The sequence below is a fragment of the Channa argus genome, chromosome 2, assembly GCF_033026475.1.
Source record: "Channa argus isolate prfri chromosome 2, Channa argus male v1.0, whole genome shotgun sequence".
Taxonomy (NCBI): domain Eukaryota; kingdom Metazoa; phylum Chordata; class Actinopteri; order Anabantiformes; family Channidae; genus Channa; species Channa argus.
The window spans coordinates 4,239,122-4,262,570 of NC_090198.1; the positions used below are offsets into that span (position 1 = coordinate 4,239,122).

Genomic DNA, 23,449 nt, shown 5'->3' on the forward strand with positions numbered 1-23,449 from the left:
AAACTTTGGTTGCAGTAGTAGCAGTGCTAGAGCAGGATGGACTATGATTATCATGTCAATTGATATCATTTTTCTTTATTTCTTTGGCTTTCGCTCCCCTCACTGTACTTCACTAAACAGAGAGTGCTTAACAAATGTTTGGCACTATTAATCCTGTGCTCATCGCTCGGCTTTATTCGCTGCTGCAGGGGTCTGTCCATGCCACTGTGGACACTATTGTAGTGCACTCAGGAGGGGAGAGGTGTTCACAGTCGTACATGCGCGCACACACACACACACACACATACGCACAGAGAGACAGAGACATCTGCAGGTCATCATCATCATAGTGGGAATAATACCAGGGATGGTTATCATAAAGGGAAGCTTTGAGCTCCCGGCTGTCTTGGGAAGATGATTTGGCTGGCCCGGAACAATGAACTGTGGGAATCCGCTTGTCCTGCATTGATCTTCCTCCCATGGCATCCCCTGCAAGGCTGTCAGAGCGACGGATGGATAAAAAGACCGAAAACATTTTTGTTTCTCCCTTTCGCTCCCTCCCAGTGTCTTTCTTTTCTCGCTGTCAGGAGGGCTCCCAGTGATCAGCGGGGATGAGCTGAAAGTTGAACTACCTGTTGACAGGACCTCTTAAACAGCCCTCAAAGACATATTGTTCAAGAGAAAGAGGGAGAGGCACAGGCTCCTGTTCATTCATATTTGTCACTTATCTATTGAGTCCATGCTATCATCAAATCCTTGCTCCCTTTTCTCAGCGTTACAGCAAAGCGTGGGGGGGGGGGTTACTGTATATTAATCCAGTGTTATTCCTAGGTTTGAAATTGTTGGACTTTCTATGTTCATGCACAACATAAAACCTCTTTTTTTCTTTTGAGTGTTGTGTTTTTGAAGGTGTCCACTACAGTCAATCAAACATAATGTTGTTAATATGTGATTGGTGGTTATGATTCTTTCAGGCCACTGGAGCTGCCTCCCCAAGGATCCAGTAACCTTTGGGAGAGGGGGGATTTATTATTTTTTATTCTTTTTTATTATATTGCTGCTGCTATTGCTGTAAATACCATATATGCATCTGATCCCAGCCTTGTCTGCAACTCTGCTTTTTCTCCTTCAAAATAGAGCAATCAATTTTTGAAGCTTCACATCTTTTTGATAGTGCAAGCCTTATGAGTTTTGATCAAGAGGCTCTAGGCATGGGATGGAGTCAGGATTGAATCTGGCAAGGGTTGTGTGACTATCTTCCATGTGCAGTTCAGAGTGTTTTCGCCTCATTACAGAAAGTAATAATGCAGTGAAGTCAAAGAGTGAGAGACAGAAAGAGAGAGAGAGAGAGAGAGAGAGAGACAGAAACAGAGGGAGAGGTGGAAGGAAAACAAGGCAGCTTTTTTATTGGATTAATTAGACGCCTTTCAAAGACCACCTGCAACAGAACAAAACACAAGCTAGGCAAAAACTCATATCTGTTCTGTTCTACCTACCGAGGCACTAACTCCAACTAAACCAACTTTTACCAAGAGGTAATTGATCTTTGAAATGATGAGGAAGCTCTGTTTGTACTATGAAAACATATTTACGGCTTTTTGAATGGATTCAAAGGGTCCTGCTGCTCATGCAATCACTCAATATTTAGCATTCAACTCTCAGTGCATGCAACATATGGTAAATACCCACATCGTCCCTTCAACATCAGATTGCTGTTGCTGCAAACCCAGTCGTCTCATTAATGATTTGGTGCAAATATGATGGAATTCAGCACATTGTTAATAATGATTGATTTGTTTAATGCAATGAGTTTGTTCATTAGGACTTAATGAGGTATTGCATTGTGATTATTCGATGGCTTTTTGTGTCGATACATGCCAAAATAACAAAGTAAAGTCCAACTAATGGTTTTTCGATCCTCTACATCTTGCCTTAAATGTCAGCTGAAAGTTTCCTGTAAATTCAAAGTCAAGTAAATTCACTCTGAATTTTGCTAGAATTTTTGAGTTTGTGCTGTTGAAAGGACCTTTCACACACTTCAGTAATTTATATGGTTACAATTAGAGAGGAGCACATACAGTAAAAATGTCTTGCGCATTTATGATGCATGCCACCATTGATAAGACAGAAATTAACTGAGCACATTCAAATGCTGGCTGAAATACACTGCCATTGTGTTACAGATACCACTTATAATTAAGCTGAGGCTTGAAGAGAAAAAGAACTGAGGAGAAAAATGCATTAAGAGAAACCAAGTGAAATCTGTTTCTCTTGCTGTGTGTGTGTGTGTGTGTGTCTGTGTGTGTGTGTGTACGTGTGTCTGTAAGGTAGATCTGGTGTGTTTACGGGTGCACGTGGTGCTTTGCTGAATATTAAACCTCAAACTATAAAGACAACAACTGAACTATCGTGAGAAAATGCTAAAGGAAGTCTTTGTGGTTTTAGAGGTATCAGAGGAACCAATAGTTTTAATGAGGCAGCATTGCTGTACATGCCAGGAAATGATAAGGGTATACAGGTTAGAATAACGGCAGATAGATACTGTAACAGTCTACAGAGTAGATGCGTTCTTCTTAAAGGAGTCTACATAGGCTACACAGCAATGGCAGAGACAGCGAGACATCATGGGTTCAAAGTGGGCCCAGGCCTTTCCTTAACCTAACTGGTAAGAGTGACAAACCTGAGCCTTGATCTTTGAAACGTAGGATGTTATTACCTTAACACTGCATAGTGTTGTTCTGTCTGTACATTTGATGAATATTTTACATGAGATTTGTAACAAGTCCTAATTGACGGTGATGTCAAAATAGAAAGTGTTATATCTGTGGGCAGTCATTTGATAGTGCTGGCTGAATGGCAACCTTCTCGCCAGGCCTTTTAGAGGGCATTCGCATATTGAATTGTTGTCTGTAGTCAAAGGCTTGTGTTTCAACTGCGTGTTCTGTGCATGTGTGTGTATGTGTTCCTGCTTGTACACCGCCCTCAAATTCCCTTGCATGTGTGTGTGTTGATATGAGCAGAGGGGGGATGTCACATAAGAAATGTCCTTTTTAATCAGGGGAAAAAATATAAAATGACTCGGGAGCAAGGCAAGCATATTAATGTGCCTCATTTGCATACGCTCGTCAGCCAGGATACGTTTATAAAAAAACACAAACTGGATTCGTCAGTTCATTTCACATTATTCCATTGTCTATCTGCCTTTGTTATATGTTAAAGATAAAGGCGGAAATCAAATTGAAGAAAAGGGCAAGCTGCTATCTCCCCAAATGAGCAACAGCTCATCAGCCTAGTTTAAATCACAGATTTCTATTCCAAAAGGCAGCCGCCTCTGTAAAAAGGGCCCATTCAAATAAGGTCTTCTCCGATAGAAGCATTGCCTGGTGATGGAAGCTGGGGTGTCACATAAATACAATTTAAAACCTTAGTCATTTTAAAGAGTCTAACAAAGTTTTATCTTTCCTGGCAATTCTCTCACAATACTGTTCTCGTAATAAATGGACACATATAACCTACAGTACGTATATATATTTTTCAATAAAGCATAAACTTTTTATTATTAGGCTTTTTTTTTTGTTATAAAGACCTCAGCATTATTCAAATCACACGAGAAGACAATCATAAGATCTGTTCTAAATTAAAGCAGGCTTTGACTGAAACATATCTAGCTGGTACACATAAGCCTGCAGAACATGGTCATTATATTCTTCTATTAAATTCATTATATTCGTCTTCAACTGACTTTCAGTAGAACTGCTTTACAATATGTGTGGGGACAAATAAGGAGAATTTAAAGGGCAACCCACAAGTGTCACATTCCTTTAAACACAAGTGAAGTCTGGTCACAGTCTGTAATTCATGTCCACACGATAAGAATCCACCATTGACAATGTGTTGGAGAGGCCAGTGGCTAAAAGAACAGGCACCCCTTATGTCTACTAACCTCCTACTGATGTGTGTGTGTGTGTGTGTGAAAGAGAGGAGAAATTCATATGAATGAGAAAACAAATGAGCCAAGCACAATGTAGTCTTCTACACTTTAGAAACATACTGTAGGTGGAGGCAGAGAAGGAGAAAGACAGAGTCTGGCAGAACCTTAGTTGCCCTTCATGCCTGTAAAGTGTACACTGAACATGTGTGCACATATTTAATGTGGGTGTGCTCCACTGCTGCCAGATTGTGCCCATACGCCATTTAAAATAATGCCACTTTCTCTTAAAAGTGAACCTCATATGCCCATGCTTCTCAATGAAAGGGTTTTTTTTTTTTTTTTTTTTTGATGATTGTAATCATGTTTTACTACATATTCAGTGTAATACGATTTTATACAATATTTGTTGACCAAAGCAGAGCCATGGTTATTGCTTCTGAGGGTTCGACCCCTGCCAGCAGCCAGAGGAAGTGTGGAGATAGATGTGTAGAGAGTCTGCATTTAAAGCAGTTATTTTTATGTTTTTATTCACTAATGTCACACATATGATAAGAAAACACTATCGGTGATGCTCAGAAAATTCCGTACATTTGTACCATTATAGCAACCTGAGACTGCAACATTCTTCTGCCAAGAAGTAACAGGAAAAAATAAAACAAAGTAATTACTACCTGTTTATTCCTGTCATACTGGAGGGTATATGCTTATTTGGTTTAGTCTGTTTGTTTTTTAATTTTTTTCCACTGTGTATCACAAGTGCATCTGAACATGGGAACACTGTCAACCACTGTTTTCTCCATCCTGTAAACTGTAAAAGAGTTTAGGACGAGGGAAGAAGATGCGGGCACACACGCAAGTGTGGAATATTAAGAAGCAGAGCGAGAGCAAAGTGATTCACATCAAATGTAGTGTGGCTCTTTAATGGAGTATTGCACCAAGACAAGTGTCATGGCACCAAGATAAGAGTGTTGTGTTTACTGGAGTAACCCCTTGGTTTTAAGTGCTATTGTTAATATCATAATTGTAGTATTGCGGAGGCTTCCTGACAATGCTGTTGCTTCATTTCATTAAGGCGTGTAATTGGAGGAATTCTGATAGGATGGGCACAAGTAGCTTAATTATACACTGCTCACTGTGTTTACCGAGTAATTATTCCATCCAAAATGGTGTTACATTTCGAAAAAGTTCCAGGAGTCACAGCTTTTTCGAGCCCCTTGGTGTTGACAATTCATGCAGTGCTTTGTGCATCAAAGACGAGAAATTTTATTTCCCTGTACCGGGTGTTGCAGCACAAGTGATGTTTCCTTAAATCAAGTTACATATCAGTTCTGAGGAGGAGTTTGCATAACCCCGAAAAGCCAATACGAGGAGCGTATCAGGAAGCATCACTGCCATCAAGTCCGAGCAAATGATCACAATATTTGTCTCTACGATCAAATGCAGCCTGTAGGACCATCATCTGAAAAGACTATTACCATGGACAAAAAAAAAACAAACATTATTTACAGTATGTGCACTTTAATCAACATCCACTGTGCCGGAGTTACCTTGACAACTAATGACTATCTGATATAGGGGTGTTACTTCAACAAACCATTGGTCATATGAGAGAGTAGGGACAAACAACCCATTTGATCTTTTAGTCTATAGGACTTGGTCCTGAAATCGCGCGAGCACATTAGACCTTATGCTTACATGAGTTTATTCATAAACCCACAGAACATGCTGGTGAGGGTACAGGTGGGATTGAACATCATGCACAAATTAGATACATATAAGGCTGTTTGCCTTAATGACCATTTGGGATTCTTTTTTACAGAACGATCGCTTTGTAGGGTATTTTAAATGCAGTTTTTTAATAGGTTCTATATTTCTATTGTTTATAATGTTATGCCTTCTTTTACAGGATGGAGGACTCTAGTTTGTGTCTTGGTGTGTCGTCAGCAGTGCCTGATGCTGATGCCCATCTGAGCAATGCAGTCTTAAATGGCCGCTACCCTATAAGTCAAAAGCTTCATCAGCTTACTGCCCAGCTGGGACACGCCTTTCCTGACCTACACCGCCCGCAACAGATTCCCGAAGAGAAGGCAGCCACACCTTTAGACGAGAAGACCCACCACGCAGCCCTGGCTAGTCAACCTATTAGCAGTCAGATGGCCCTCCTAGCAAACCAGCTCAACCGAGACATTGATGCAGGGGCGCTAAGTGGGTTGAATGGCCGTGTTGACCTGCAGCAGTTTCTCAATGGCCAGAACTTGGGCATCATGTCCCAGATGAATGATATAGAAGATGATGCCCGCAAGAATAGGAAGTATCCCTGTCCATTGTGTGGCAAGCGCTTCCGTTTTAATAGCATCCTGTCACTACACATGCGCACACACACAGGAGAGAAGCCCTTCAAGTGTCCCTACTGTGATCACCGAGCAGCTCAGAAAGGCAACTTGAAGATTCACCTCCGCACCCATAAGCTGGGGAATCTTGGCAAGGGCCGCGGCCGTGTTAGAGAAGAAAATAGGCTTCTGCATGAGCTGGAAGAGCGGGCCATTCTGAGGGACAAGCAGATGAGAGGGAGTGGCAGTCTCCTGCAGACAGCTCCAACACCCCATCTGGGCCTCAATAGCAGCTCTAACACCCATCAGCAGCCACTAGGCTCAGCTTGTGGTCTCCTTCCCTCCTCTGGCCTTGCCACTCCAGACACAATTTCCCAGCCGTCTTCTTCACCCAAGCCACCTGGTACCCAGGATGAACAGTCCCTGAACCCAGCTTCAGGCTTCCGCTGTACCTTTTGCAAAGGAAAGTTCAAGAAGCGCGAGGAGCTGGACCGCCATATTCGTATACTTCACAAGCCCTACAAATGTACTCTGTGTGAGTTTGCTGCCTCGCATGAAGAGGAGTTGATAAGTCATGTGGAAAAGGCCCACATCACAGCTGAGACCACACAGGGTCAGGGTGGTAGCTGTCAAGGCGGTGTGCAAATGGCCACTGAATTCCGCTGTGATGTATGTGGCCAGGTATTCAGCCAAGCATGGTTTCTCAAGGGGCACATGCGTAAACACAAGGACTCCTTTGAACACTGCTGCCAAATCTGTGGCCGTCGTTTCAAGGAACCCTGGTTTCTCAAAAACCATATGAAGGTGCATCTCAACAAGTTGGCCATCAAGAGCAAGCCACCCCAGTCCAGTGAGCAGGAGATGGCTGCTGTCAATAGCATGAGCAGTCTGGCTCAGGAAGCTCATGCTAACCTTTATTCACGCTACATCTCCTGTCTTCAGGGAGGGTTCTTGTCACCCGACAAACAGGGCCTAAGTGAGCAACACCAGCTCTTGGCTAAAGCAGGGATAGCCATGAAGGAAAAAGAGATGTTAGGAAAACTGCTGGGGCCAATGGCAGGAGGAATGGGCCATGGCCTGGGTGAAAATGAGAAGCGTTCACTCCTGGGCTGCCTCAACCTTGTCCCACCACTCAAGTCAAGCTGCATGGAGCGCCTCCAGGCAGCAGCAAAAGTGGCAGAGATGGACTCCCTCAATAGCTATCAAGCCTGGCAGATAATGGCTCGTGGCATGGCAATGGACAGGGCTTTCATGCCCAAAGAGCCACAGCAGCACCATATACCCACGGGGCAGGAAGATGAGATGGGTGGTGGTGGACCCTTGGCTTCTTTCTCAAAAGAAAAACAAGACTACTCTTCAATTTCCTCTAATGATAGCTCAAAGCAAAAGCAGCTCTCAGAGGTTTTGCAGGGATCCAAGGCCTCTGGCGGAGCCATGATGTCCATGAAGGAGGATGGAAGAGGCTTTGACAGTCACCGCGACTTGATGTCTCACCATGGTAACGCAGAGGCTCCTGGAACCCTAGCTGGCTTGGGAAGCCCAAACATTGACTATAGTCTCTCTGGCCTGAAGGAGAAACCTTCAGAATGCCCCGACTGTGGCCGAGTCTTTAGAACCTACCATCAGATGATTGTCCACTCCCGCATCCATGGCAAAGACAGGAGAGGCATTGAGGAGACACTCCAGCAACAAGGTCTAGACGAACGCCGTGGTTCAGCGAGTGATCCCGAGTCCCAGTCTATCAGCCGCTCTACTACTCCGGGTTCATCCAATGTAACAGAAGAGAGTGGAGCTGGAGGAGGACATTCCCAAACAGGAAGTGTCCAGGATGACAGCCCACATCCCTCTTCTCCATCTTCAGGTAAGCGTTTTGTTATGACAAAGACTTGGGAATTATTATTTTTTCTTTATTTCAGTATGAATGCATGTAGCTTTCCCCAGTTTTTCATTAGTTCTAATCATACATACATACTATGAAATGCCACAATCCACAGCACCAGTATTTGACATTCTGGGGGTATTGATTTAGGTCTTACGCTGAAGCTAGCTTGAGTCCCAAAAGTTCTATATTGTAGCATTGATAGACTGCAGTGACAATACAGGACCCAAAGTATAACCTGGGTCCAACAAAGGTTTTCTGCACCTTTGAATTAACTTGTGAACAATTCTTTTTAAATTTTTTTTTGTCCTTTCCGCTTATCCCGTGAGTTCAGGGTCACCACAGCGGATCACTGTCCGCATGTTGATCTGGCACAGTTTTTACGCCGGATGCCCTTCCTGACGCAACCCTCCCCAATTTCTACCGGGCTTGGATTATTCTTGAAAATGTGTTATCAGTTACAGATCAAAGAGTATAAGGGGTGTTAGATAAAATCATCCTGCACGAAAAGTATGCAAGTGAAATCCCAGCCAAATCCCCCAACTGGCTTCAAGTATACTGCTTTTATTAGTATTTATTAGTAAAGGATGGCCAAGAAAAACACCACAAGGAAAGAGCAGTAAAAACAGGGAGTAGAGAACATCTCTCTATTGACTGGCGCATGACTGGTGCCATACATGTCTGGTTTCATTCCTTTAGTTCTGCTAAACATTTCCGTTCATCAGATTGATTGGCTCCATTTTAGATGAACGGTGGACAGCATTTGTCGTTTCTTAATATTTAGGGACATAAACAGGGTTGTAATCAGTTTGGTTGCATACTGTAGAAATATGGTTTGGGGTTATGCTGCACCTTTAAGAGAGTCTAGAAAATAACCCCATAATCCACCTAAGAATCAGAGCTACACATTCCTCACATAACGTACATATTTAACTGTAAATGCCCACCCTCATACTTATTGTATACATTTTACTCACATCCACATTATGCACATAGAAATATTACATACAGAGGTGATATGCTTACTGACAGAGATTCATTGTTTTAAAGCGTCCATATTTATTTCACTGTACATATCATCAGCAGTCATGTTCAGGTATATGTTGCCACACTTGCAAATCTTTCGCTGGACATAGTAACAGTTGTCCCTTGACAATGCTGAATTGCTTCAACATCTGACATTAAGCCAACCACAAGACTCCAGAGAATTCAATCCGGGAAGAGACCTGCTTCGCCATGGCATTCACGTTTGCAGGTTAGCGGACCCAGTCCCTGTGGAACATGAGTAAAGACTGGGAGCGTAGGGATGAACTCATTTTAACCACAACGATTAATAAATGTCTTCAATAAACACGTCGGAGACAAGCGTACCCTCCCCTCTTCTTTCACAGCAAACACAGGCCGGCCGGGGCTAGATAAGTGTATGTTTAGTGGGATTAAGGGAGGCTCGTTGCTAATGATTACACAAGTTTTTAAGGTAACTTTCACTTGTTCCTCAGGGCACTATGAGGCACTGGTGCTAAGAAGCGCGTGCGGTAATTAGGTCATGACTATGCGATAATCAGTCGGTTTAAGCTAAACAAGGCACTAATTAAAGATATACATATAAAGCAGGTCATAAAAAAGGTGAAATTTATTTGCAAAAGCAAGGATGTGCTTTTAAGTCTTTTGAAAAAAATATAAATAAATATAAATATAAATCAGAGTGGCTTAGCTTAAGGCTGTAAGCAACTTAATTCCACCAGTGGAGACGAAATTGTTTATTTATTCACAGAGGCATGAAGTCCTTATCATGCCCGTGTAGTGTGATGGGTTTGAACATGGGATAGGCTATGTTTATTTTAATCTAAGAAATAATAACAGACAACCCCCCACCCCAATTAGGAATTAATGAAAATGAGAGTGAGATAAAAACCTATTTTCTTTATAGAGACTATTAAACATAACACTTTCTCAACAGGGTGGGGGTGTAGCGGATGTAATTATCTTCTGAATTTTAATGCTGGAAGTTTTCTCTCTCCATCTGTCTCTCTCTCTCTCTCTCTCTCTCTCTCTCCCTCTCATTGTCTGCATCTCTCCCTCTCTCTGTCTGTCTTATTTGACTCAAGCTCTTTGAATGTGATGGGTATACACCGACTTAATGTTGTGGCTGATCCGTTTAGCTCGTGGCATTTAAACAACTCACCAAGTACTGTATATGAAGAAAGTGAATTAAAGTTGAAAGAAAAAAAAAATAGATATATACCACTAAATGCTAACAAAGCACAAAGCAATGCATTAGATTTAGCTGAGTGGTTAAATCTTGCCCTCCAGCCATTATGTTTTCAGAAGGACAGTAGGATTAAAGACAAAAATGTATGCACAAAAATAAATGAATAGTGCTCTGCTAACTTAGACAAGGCCTTACAAAAACCACTAGGGTTTTAATTTTTTCTTGCGCTAACAGTTATTTACTGTGTGTACAGGTAATATGTTGCCAGTGGTGAAAGTACTCAGATCATTTACTCAAGCTAAATAAAATTTGCATTAACACAGTGTAAAAAATTACAATTAAAAGTATCCAAAGTAAACTTTAGGTACTTCCAAATCAATGGAATATGATATTAAGGAGTTGTAATTATTGTTAAACTAATGTGCTCCTCAATTTAATGTTGCAGCTGGTAATGATGGAGCTTATTGCAACCACATATATGTTGATTTAGTGATCATATGTCTTGAATCAAATATTTTAGCTAGCCTACTTTATGTGTTGCTGGCTAACACCTTAACCGGGGATCAATGAAGACTTATTATTGTACGGTATTTTGTATTTTTAATTTATGGAAAGTAGTAACTATAGTTATCAAATGAAAGTTTTGGAGTAAAAGTACGTTGTTTGCATCCAAAATGTACTGAAATCAAAGTATGAAATGGCAGAAACTGATAATATGCAATTAAAGTAGCAATACCTCAAAATTACACTTAGATACTGTACTTAAGTAAATGTACATATCAACTTTCCACAGTTGTGTGTCTTATGGTTTGATTCACTAGCACTGTTGAGACTCCTCATCCATCTGCCACTGTCATATCTAAAAGGCTTTTTTACACTCTTACTGTTATAAGCTCATGTGCAAAACAGGATGTTAGAACTGTAGCAAACTGTTACAGAGGATGACAATACTGGAAAATATATTGTAGAGAGGGGTAGAATAAAGCGATGATATGATCTTAATAAATGGGGATATGGCTTTAATGAAATAAAAATATGAGAAGAAAAACGATTTAATTGAAAAAAAAACGCGTGTTTTCACTACTTCCTGTGTTTTAATCTGAAGCAGCAAAACTTGTCTTTCTTCACAACTTACACATTGTGATTCACATTTGGAGATGAGGGACTCTTAAATTAGAAGCTTTGATGTGTGAGAAAAAAATGTGTCTAAGTCTCATGTGGAGAAAGGTGTCATGCTTCTCCGTTGCATGCATGTTTATTGTGTGTGCATGTGTGTGTGTGTTTGTTTGTGTGTGTGTGTGTGTGTAAGTGTAAGTGTATGTGTCTTTTAGGGGGGAGGGGGGGCATATACTTTACAGTGTGTGTGCATATCACTCTCTTCTATAGCGAGCAGGATGTGGCTACTGTACTTTTATCTTAATATCTCATGTTTAAGAACAAGAGCTGTTCTGTTTAAGTTGGTGTGTGTGTGTGCACCTGCAAGTGTGCGCTTGTGTACATGTGAGCTTCTGCCCCGCCACCTACCCACAGCAATTTCGAGTTAAACTTAAATTATAGTAATCAACAATAACATCTCAACTGTGAAAGAAGGTCAACTCCACCGCTTTTGTCTTTGAGACAGCACTTGTTTAAAAGCAATGAATGAAAAAAAAAAAAGGAAAAGTGAAAGAAAAAAAGGCAGAAAAACAAAGGGTTTTGTCAGAGATGTCCTTTAAAGACCTTTCTTATTACAATATAGCTCTGCAGCTAACCTTGAACATGTTTCTTATTCAGTGAAATTCTTTATTTTGTTTTTTTCAAGAAAACAAAGAGGCAATTACATTTATGCCGATCACCATCTTTTTTTTTTTTTTTTTTTTTTTTTGTTTGTTTAGCTATCCTTGGACTGACTTCACTTCATCATCATTTTTTCTTGCAATGATCAGGCCTCAAACGAAGACGCGTTGAGAGAAAACACGTTTGTAGCGGAGTCATGTTTAGGGACGCTGAGCAACAGGTTTGACCTGATGTGAATGCAACTCATCACATCTGCATTGGAAAGCGTAGCTAGCCCACCATTGAAAATCCTTATTTTGCATGATAGTATCTCCCCGTTTTGTTGCTGTGGTACAGGCAAATTGTGGCTGAATGTGTATAAAATAGGCTTTGCTGCACACATGTAAAGCCTAAAGCAGCGGAGGGCCTACTTATGTACCTACACAACCTACTCCTAAACCCCACTCCCACCTCTAGGCTTCAGGCTGTAACAAACACAATCTCTCTCTCTCTCTCTCTCTCTCTCTCTCTCTGGAGAATCCCCCAGGTCTACATTTTTTAAGAGGAACAGCATTTTAACATGGTGAGGATTAGCCGGCATATCCCTGGTCTTTACTGCGGCTCAAACAAGCAGACAAAATGCTCACTTCATACAAATTGAAATTGGATTTGCCAACTTGATGCCTTAGGTTATAAAGCATGGATATTCATCTAATTGCGATGCACTGTACAATGGGGGCGTAATTACACATGCGGACAAAGTGTTATAGTGTAATTAATGTGTCATTAAAATACTAATAAAGCAAAGTTGAACAAGAGCCAGACTACTATGACTATAGAAGCTGACAAATCTAATCTAGCTAGCTATTATCAGCTAGTATTTTTTACAATGAACTGTACTCTGTAACTGTAAACAATACTCACAATGTATTTCTAACTCTTTTATAAAGTAAAGCAGTCAGAAAATGCAAAGATACAGGTAGTTTAATCAAAGTCTTAAGATTTATGAAATAAAAATATGGGGGGAAAAAAACCTGCTAATTTAGGATTGATTAAAGACTAATAGCTAAAGTATCTATTAAAATAAGATTTGTAAAATATAAGTGTTCGGTAGCTTAAGAAGAGTCAGTAGAAGTAGAATATCAACGCAACTACACACCATTGCCAAAATAAGCTGATATGGGGCCCGGGGCAAAATTAGCTTTTGGGACGCGTTTTGTTTGTATTGATAACAATAACTAACGGAAACATCAGACCTAGAGACTGGGTATATACTGCAGAGTAGAACCACCGGTTGTCCCACGGGGTTGTGGTCAAATTAAATAAAGAAATGAGGGTGAAAACAAAACGAAAAGTACTACATAGCAGCTTTCAGCAGTTTTAAACTTGCCTTCTATGTTTCTAGTTCTGATACAATGTACAGTGCACGGAAGTGCGTTGAACCTCTCTCTGTTTCCCTTATATTAAAATATCTCTCTGTTTTCAGGTGAAAAACGTCTCCAGGTCACATCATCTGGAGGAGTTTTCAGTTTGGATGACATTATCTGAGGGAGTTCTGGAGGAGCTGATTGACCAAGATGTCTGAGGAACCAGTCGGCATAATCTGAACTGAAAAGTCCTCCTGATTATGTCACCTGGAGAAACACAGTTATTTTAATATATTAAAGGCAGGGGGGGGTGGAGTTTAATACCATTGATTTGTACTCTGAAAATTAGAACCAACTGCACCCAATTATCAGCGTCTTGATAATTGGGTGCAGTTGCCCTTTAAATCAGGTGAAAAAAAAAGAAAAGAATGAAAACTAGAACAGCTGAATATGCACCCTGAAATCTCTGAAAATCTCTGCGTACACAGTTAACCTGTTATCAGCCTTGGTTTCTATGAAAAACCAGAATAACTAACACGTGCCTTCTTACTGTATGCTACATTAACACTTTCAAATGAGGCCAGTCCACAGTGAGAGTGTGAGCCATAATATATGCATGTAAGGCTAAATGCATTAGAAAGAAAAAAAAAATAATGAATAATATCTCTTATTTATTTTCATTTCTTCCCTCTGCATAAATTATTTTCTCTTTGTAATTGACATCCGCTTCTCTACTTCATCCCCCCCTTTTGCACTATTCTTCTTCTTTTTCTCTATAATCACAGAACTCCGTGGTTAAAAACCTGAGATTTCTACCCCCACTCATTGGAAGGAGTCTGGCCTGTCATATCTGTATGTTTTATGTGTCACCAAACTTAAATAGACAGTCATTGTGTTACAGGCACATTCATTCCCCGAGCTGTATTTTTGTACAGTAGGTCAGGACTCTGGTGTCTGGTAAATGATAAAAGTTCTATTCAAATGCACTAATTGTCAGTGTGCTGCGCTGATTGACATGTCTCGGATAAATGCAGACTTAGTATTTTTGTACACGCTTGCACAAAATAAAAGGGCAATTTATTTCTCTGTTCTTCTTTTTCTTTTTTCTTTTTTTTTCGTGCACAGTTCATTTGATTTCTTTCTTCCTTTCTTGCTCTTTCCCTCTCTCTCCCACCCTGTCTCTCAGACTCAATTTGTAAATATTACCCATGGTGGGAATTAGCCCCGGCTTTTTAGATATTTTAAAATTCCAATTGTATTCAGACAAATGTGTTTGAACGAGGGAAGGTCTGAGAGACTTCGTTTGCTCCTCGGTATTCCTGGGTGGCTATCAGTGGCTAGTCTTGTCCTTATGAAACATTTATCAGCCCGTTTTATGTCTTAATGATCACGTTAGGATTCCCCGCTTGGTTATGAAGCTTGGACGGAAAGGGAAAAAAATGGACTGTTCAAAGAGTGAAGAAGAGGTGATGAAAAAATGACACGCGCAATCCAGAAGGGAGAGACAGGGTGGATTGAGAAAAGGGTAGAGATGACAGGGCATCACATTCCTCAGTAAACAGCATCACATTATGCCATCCAGTCTTTTCAACTCCAAATCATTGCCAAAACATGGCTTACCTTTCTCCTGGAACAAGCCTTCTTGGCACTTACGCGCGCACACACACACACACACATCTTCTTCTGCTTCTTCTGTCTTCCCCCATTTTTGTTTTATGTTTTTATAATTAAAACACAATATTTATCTTTCCATAACAGAAGGGTGCCTTACTCCGTCAGGTAGACTGTTTGCATATTAATATTCTTAATACATCAACAAGCTATCTGCTCTGGTGTCATTGCTAAAACTGAGTAAGTTGACTTACAAATACAGCTCTTTACCACAGTTTTGAAATGCAGGGGAAACTTAACTTGAGTGAACACACACAGCAGAAGAGACTCAAAAGTAACGGAGAAAGCCTGAAAAAAAAAAAAAAAACCCCATAAATTAGCACATTAACACCTATAGTCATAAATTGTAGTCTTTCTGGAGAGTTTGCGTAGCCTTAACCTTGGAAAGCACACACAGCCATCACTATACAATATTACAACAGACTGTCCTCCTGGTAAATGAAATATCGAGAGGTGATTTGTACCAGCAGCCAAAATTGTCCAAAATATATGTATTACATATCTGATGGCATCCAGCAGCTCTATTGAGCACAAGATGGTCACTTAATTATTAGATCCACAAAAGTTTGTAAGGAAATTAGGTCAACAAATGACAAGACTCTATTTTGACACAACTGTTGCTGCTGACGTTAAGGAAGCAGAGATTTTTAGCAAAGCCACAACTTTTGCAAACCCTAAACTTTTGCATTTGTATTTAGCGCCTAAACTTAACCTTGGTGTATTTGCACCTTAACCTGAACCAAACCACTATGTTTCCACAGTTGTAATCCAGCATTTTTGACTGTTTAGAGCAAAAAACAAATAAAAAATGAAAAAATTATGTGTTACACAAGCAATTATCTTGGTGCCATTATAACGAACAGCATCTGCCATTTTGGTGCCAAAAAGGAGCATTTTTAACAGATGCCAGCCTCACTCCATGGGGGCCATTTCAACATTTCAACAAATGGACCAGTTGGTCATTTGGGAGGGCAGGGACAAACATTGTCTGTGGGTGTAAAGGTTGGGGGACTTGTTGCATTCAAAGCACCTATTGATTTTGATATTATGGTGGACACGGGCAAGGTCTCAACATTGGTGGGACATAATGAATATATGGCCATTTCATCATTAGAAGCAGCCTAATGTTGTTGGGTTTTTTTTTTTTTTTTTTTTTATGTGTGAGATTTTCATTGAGTCTCTATGTTTAAAATAACTCATAATTTGATGGATCCACTCACTTTATGTTTACCCCTGCTAGCAATGTAACTGGTAGACTACAGATAAAAGAAGCCAGGGTTAGTTTGCTTGCTGACACTTAGAGTTGGCTACAAAACAAGCATGTGGGGTGATGCAAATTTAACCCTAAGTCTAACAGAATAATATAGTATAAATGGTGTTTTATCATCAGATGTAACAAAAATGGTCAAGGAGTGTATACGAAAAGTTGTATTGCTGCAAATGTTTGCATTCCTTTATAATTGGCACTTATGCAACTTTAATTCATTTATGATAAAGAAGCATGTGTACTAGTTGAATATGCATTATATATCGGGTTGATAAAAAAAAACATTATTTGTTTTTCTCTTTTTGCCAGTTAATTAATCGCACATCAGAATAATTCGATCCAAATTATGCAAACAAGTTTGCTTAAATATTATTTCTGCCCTATCCAAAACATTGGTAGTGACCTGTCCTTACTATCCATATGCACATCTATGTCCTTGGATTCGCCATGGGAAAGATGGAACGGTGGCCATCAACTGGTGTCAGAATGCACATGCATCACAGCCAGTTGCTTACAGTCCGAGTGCCCATGCTAACCACTGTCCACCACAAACCATAAAGTGCCATTCATGTTGCAGGTCTGTTTTTAGCGCACCGTAAATGCATAGTCTAAGTAGATTTTTGCATCTTCTTCAAGCAAAACTCCCAAGAAAAGCTATACAGGCTAAAAACTTTGTTGTCTTTTAATTGTTTGTGTGTGCTTAACAGAAGGTTGGAGTGATGGAAGGGGGGCAAGTTTGAACGAGGGTGAATGCCAAGTTCTTGTTCTCTGGCTGGTGACAGCTGTCTGACTCTGTCAATGTGGGATTCCAGTGAAATGAGGCAGAGTTCTCGGTCAAGGAATGCAAATGGACAGCGCTGGATGGTAGACGGTGGAGCCAGACCAGGCGGGATGGGGGTGTAGAGTGGGTGGTGGTGGGCTGAGGGATTGGAGGATCTTTGTTTGAACAAGTTAACTTGGGCATGATTGGGGTTCCTCCTGTGAGTGAAAGAGCAAGAGAATACATTGACCTTTGCCTCATTAAAAATGGAGGGCGAGGCATGTGATAGTATGACTGTGGAATCTTTTGCTTGCTCCCCCCCCCATCTTTCTCCCTCTTTCATGTGTTCTTCTTCTTCTCCTCTCTTTCTTCCTAGCGCTGTCATTCTCTAATTCTGCTGCCCCCCTTTGCACCCTCCCCTCTCAATCTCCTCCTCTTAACCCCATTGACAGGTCACATAAAAAGCCTTTTGTGTCAACATCAGGGTGCTGACATGAGAGCAGAAAGCGACATGAAAAATTTGCTTTTTGCTTTTTTTTCTTTTTTTTTTTTTTTAACTTGTAGCTATCTCCTTATCACAAAGAAGAAAGAGGGTAAGAGTACGAGGAGGACGGAGAGGGAGAACGGGAAGGGAGAAGCAAAGAGGGTGGAAAGTAGGGGAGGAATTAAGTCCAGGGATTAAGATCTCTAGGTTTTCTTTTTTCCCTCTCTCCCCCTGCCACATTCCAATTGTTCTTAAAATATTTGGCAATGTCAATTAGTAAGTGAGCAGAGCTAGCTGATGAACACAATTTTCCAGGCGACTGAGCACCCTATTGTTGTGGAGCGAACAGCAGATTTCTGAGGTCATTATCATTCCCTGTTAGCCGTGCCCAGCTGCTCTCCACTTGGCTCCAGCCATCTCTGATCCCTCTCTCCTTTTCCCTCCTACTCTTTTACATCTCTCCTCTCCTCTCCTCTCCTCTCTTCTTCCTCTCCTCTTCCTCTTCTCACCATGTTCACCAGTTTGGAGCTGGTTGATAGCAGGCAGCAACAGGGGGCCTTCAACGAGGGGAGGGATGGAAGGAGCTGGTTGGTGGAAAGAAAGGAGGAAAGAGTTAGATGAATATAGCGCAGGGGTGGGTGTGTGGTTGGGGGGGGGGGGGGGGGGGGGGGGCGGCATGGGGGCAAGTGGTAAAAAGGAATGAGAAGGCTCAGATCAGGTGGTAACTGAACACAAGAGGGAGCATGGAAAGGGTGAAAGTAGGAAGAAGGATGGAGAGAAAAGAGAAGGGGATTATCATATATTTCTGTTTGGACCTACTGTACTGTGCATCCACAGAGAGGTGGTGTAGAGATAGTGCATAACATAGTGTGTGTAATAGAGGGTATGAAATAAAGATCAAACTTACAGGAAGAAGGCAGCACATGATCTAAAATACAAAAAAGGTTCTCTAATCACTAGTGCCATTTTAAATAACATGATCAAACCTACTTGAGGTTTCTGGTTACATTGCCGTGGACTCTTTTGGGCAGTGCTTAGTGTAAGCTGCTGATGGTTTTGTAATCAGAGAGATTTAAACACTTTGGCAGGACTGCAGAGAAAAGCTGGTATAAACGATGTTATTGTACCAAGAAAGGTTCTTTCTTTCAAAGAAAGACATTATTAAGACTAGAGTTACATCAATTAAAAAACATCATACAGTATATTGTGCATTTAAAGTTCTTTAATTAGAACACATACTTCTATACTTTACGCTGCAGATGAGATTTAAGATAATAAAACAACAACAAAAAATAAAACACCTGCTGTTACACTTTTATATGAAAGAATGTAGTTTGCTTTCAGACTGCACAAAGCATCCAGGTATCTGCATCTAAACATCCAAAGAAAGAAATGATGAAAGATTCCTTTGAGTCAAAGTACAGAAAGAAAATAACAAAAAGAAAATCAAAAAACCCAGACTTTTTTTGTACTTGCCAGTTGTACATCTTAATGTGTTCCCAGAGGCCTTTTCACCCAACCTCCCTTATCCTCCCCTCCCCCACACACACACACCTTACTAACACCATCACCACAACCACCACCACCACCACCTCCCACCCTTAGGTGCCCTGCCTCGCTCCACTCTTCACACTTCTTGACAGCAACATTTTTACAACTTGGAGAGGATTTTTCTCATCCTCTGTCATTGTGTGGTACAGTAAACAAGTTAGGAATCCATGACCAGACCAGCAGGATTCAGTCCCAACTTGTCACTAGCTCTATTTTTTTCTCTTGTCTCTGTTGTCCAACCTGTAGAAAGTTTGCATAAGTTAACACTGGTTGGTAGTGTGTGTGTGTGTGTGTGTGTGTGTGTGGGGGGGGGGGGTTCTTCTGATTGTGTATGTGTATGTGTATGTGTGTTTGTGTGTGTGTGTGACAGAGAGAGAGAGGAAAATAAGAGGGAGAGAGAGTAAAAGAGGGTGAGCGGCATCAAAGCGTTGCTCTCAGCTGCAGCTGCCAAGCTTCCTCGTCCCCAGTTAGCAGCCATCCAGCTGTCAGGCTGCGCAAAGAGGAAGAGAGGGGGGAAATCTCTCACCAGCCATATGGTCCCCAGTTCTGTCGGAGACACTCCATGCTCTGTGGGCAAATGGCAAACTCATATATCTAATCAACACTCTTAATATCCAGACCTGAGACCAAGGATATTTTCAGTCTTGCCTTTCAACAACATGGCAAAAGGGAGTATGTGGGATATGACCAGGCACCTAAAGTATGTTTGTCTTATCATATGAGCCTTATTAAGCACTGTAAACAGGTTACAGCAGAGTGCTGTGTATGGAAAAGCATATTGGTCACACATTGGTCTTGAAGGATAAAGTTTGCTGCATATTTTTCTTAATAGACTAAAATCAATATATGTGTGTGTGTGTGTGTGTGTGTGTGTATGAATCTGTCCTTCGTTGCCCTTGGCACATATATATAACCCAATAACTGCTAATTTGGACACAAATGTAAAAGATAAAAATAAAAACAACACACACACAATAAAGCTTAAATATGGTTACATCAAGAAAAAATTATATATTAATTCATTTTCAATTGTCAACAATTGGGCACAATTAGGTAGGTTTTAGAAACCAGTGCTCAAATGTAACAAGATGTATTTGCATTTAAAGATTATTTGCAGTTAGAGTAAAGCACAGGCAGCAGGTGGAACGAAGTAGTGTCAAAGGGCATCACAGTTTTTTTTTGTTTTTTTTAATCAGTGGCTCCTTCTGAATTACCTTCTTTAAATGAGGACACCGGTTGGTATCACCTGTCATGTAGTTCCCATTTTTAGTTCCAGTAACTATCTACTCTTCCATTAGAGGAATATGTAAACCATTACATTCTGTGATAAAACAGTGACCTGTCCAGCTGGTTCCCTGCCTTTGTGATGGACTCCAGTGCTCCTCAACTCTTTACCATGGGTGAATCCAGGACAACTAAAACGTGGCCCCCATTCAGTCCTGTAAAAGTTGCATAGTGGCGCATTTCCAGTCGAAGTTCCCCGTTCTTCTGGATTCCAGCCATTAGAATTATGGAAATGTCCCTTCACGTCTGGGCTTTCAAACGTACATATTCATGTCCTTTTCCAGTTGAGGTTTTGGCCCCTCAGACAGCATGAAGTAGAATAATCCTATGGCTTTTCTAGACTTTGCAAAGACAGTAGTATTGGACCTAATACCTAATCTTGCAATGAAGCAATGAATTCAAGGTGTCATAGCAGCGCTTCCTTAACCCAGCAAAATCTCGTATCACCCTTCCATCCGAAACACAATCAAGACATCAATTTGTGCATTGGATTGACTTGAAACCTCTTTTACTTGAGCGCACGATTTTTAGCTTTAGCATAGCTAGCCCCAGAGAGAACGGGCTTGAATGTGGCTTTGTGCTGTATCTGTTAGCTTGATGCTACACCTGCTCATCTAATCCTGGCAGGCCTCTCTGCCTCTAGTCTTTTCAGCTGCTGAGTAACGGCTGCCTTATGGCAGGGCAAGCCGCACTGAATCACGGGGACGTTTGTCGGTATTACAGCGACATCGCTGTGTAAAGCTTGGAAGCAACCGTCACTCCCTCCCTCCGCATACGTACACACACGCACACACACACACATACACACACATACATATACTCCTTGTTGGGACTGAGGAGAGCAAATCTGTACTTGGTTTCTTTTCAGCAAACAGCTATTAGTGTAAGGATGGAACACGTAGTGTGGACTGAAGGTAGAACAAGAAGGATATAGAGACAAAGAGCGATAAAGTGAGTGACGTGAAGGAAGAGAGACAGCGGTGAGGAGGAGAAGCGGAGATTTAAATAGAAATCAACAGATATGGATGATGGCGGCGGGGGGGGGGAGGGGGAAGAAGGGGAGTGATCCACGTCCCACAAATCTTTGCTCAACCCAACAACCTGAAGCAGAGGCCATTAAAAACAGGGAGAGCTGGGTGAGATAGCAGCCTAGATGGATATGGTGGCAGCAATGGTTTGGAGGGACGGTAACTTTAATGGCCCCACTGGGTTTTTAATGAGTGTTGTGCCCCAAACAAAACGAGCTAATTAGTGTTATCATCCATATATCAGAACCTACACACACCCATGCGTTCTCAGGCAGACACATACACACACTGCTATGCACAACCACAAAAGGCTGCTCGAACAATTCTGAGCTTTTTTTTTTTTTTTTTAATCTACTTATTTTATTTACCCCTTTTAAATGTTGGTTTGCAGTACATACATTTAATACTACATTTATTTGCCCCTCTTTTAACATTGAACCATCACGACATGACTCCTTTTTGAAATTTTGCCGTGGCACTACCTTACAGAACCAACTTTCCTCCTGCAAAAAAACAAACAAAAAAAAAACAAAACTCATAAGTCCGTGCCCTGTTTGTGAGAGGAGAGATTACGTCTACTGGTTTAAAAGCGGGATAACATTGCCATGAACAGGCATTTGGAAAAAACAGAAAACACGGCTCAAGCCAATATATCCCGGCATTTGGACTCAAGCTGCTGTTACCTGCGTGTAAGCCATGTGTTTGTCACGCCATCACCTCTGGTTGACCACGCCGCCCCACCGGCCCCCCACTTTATTTCTCTTGCACTAAGCCTATTATAAAATCAATAAACAATTGAGCTTTTTTTTTTCTCCACTCCTTTAAAATCTTTTTTCTCCTCTATATATCCTCTGAGATGAAGGGGAGACATGCAGGCCGAAGCAGTGTGGAGAAAAGTGTGTGGGGAAAAGAAAGAAGTGAGGGGGCAAATAAAATGCGTTCACAATGTGGAAGTCAGTTAATTTCCTATTGTGTTTATTCCAAGAGTGGACATTTGCAAAATGGTTCTAAAACTTGGTTCTATCATTTGCACCTAAATAAAGTCCCTGGAAGAAGCACTTCGTACACAGGAGACTTTTTTTTTTTGGTAACTTTTGAGTCTGATATTTTACATTTGGTTTTGGGTGTCTAATGTAATTTTGTGTTTTATTGGATAGTCTAGTGTCATTGTTCATCATTCAGGTCTTTTATGAGAAATGTAAACAGTAATTTCAGAGGCTTCTTGGGCCCATGGGCCTTTCAGACTCATTCAGTAATGCATTTAAGCAGATGTTTGTAGAGTATTCACCGTTTGTTACTCATAAACCGAATACAATTTATTTCTGTCTTTGTATTTTGACCCCATGCGACCAGATAGTGTTCGAAAATTTCAACAGGAGTTTCATCTTCTTTTGTCTCATCACTTTATATCTCTTGGCGTGGTTCAAGAAAGCTCACGGGAATGATTGAGGGATTTTTAATTGTCAAGTCTTGAAATGTAATAACCCTTGAGTTGATAAAAATCAACAAACACCGAGCCTGACAGCTGATTTTCAAACTAGGCATCAAAAAATGTGGCGTTTACAGATTTTAATTCCCTCTGTCAGTTTAAAACTCACGCTACAAACTCAGCGGTGGGGAGATGACAATATAAACTTCTTTTTTAGTCCAGCAGAAGAGAAGTTGGAAATTAGATTGTCTGCTACAAAGCTGAACTCCCCCCGCCCGCCGCCCCCCCCCTCAACACACCCACCACCTAACGTCCCCGCATTCTCACTTTGTTTACTCCTCGAGTCTTCCTCGAGTGCAGATACAGTAATTATCAGTGATCAAATACAGCACAGGTTTGTCTGCTGATGCTTTTGATGTAAGCATAATATTGTGTCACCACATCATCAGTCACACAGAAAGCAAGCGATTTGTGAGAAATATGCTTTTTGTCTAACGTTCTTCCATAGACTGCTTGTAGACA

At 41.0% G+C, this 23,449-nt stretch overlaps 1 protein-coding gene across 11 annotated transcripts in view; it reads left to right on the plus strand.

Annotated features, from left to right (window-relative positions):
- znf536 (zinc finger protein 536) overlaps positions 1-23,449 on the plus strand; it is a 216,555-nt gene that overhangs the window by 102,423 nt on the left and 90,683 nt on the right. For 10 of the 11 annotated variants that reach the window (XR_010912298.1, XR_010912299.1, XM_067494954.1 and 7 more), the window contains one exon: positions 5,817-8,101. Coding sequence is in view for 9 of the 11 variants with exons in the window: in XM_067494954.1 (XP_067351055.1) it covers positions 5,818-8,101 (2,284 nt within the window). In the remaining 2 variants the exon portion in view is untranslated. Of the gene's footprint in view, positions 1-2,508; positions 2,645-5,816; positions 8,102-23,449 lie in introns of those variants that run through there. The other variant, XM_067494955.1, reaches the window with a different exon arrangement.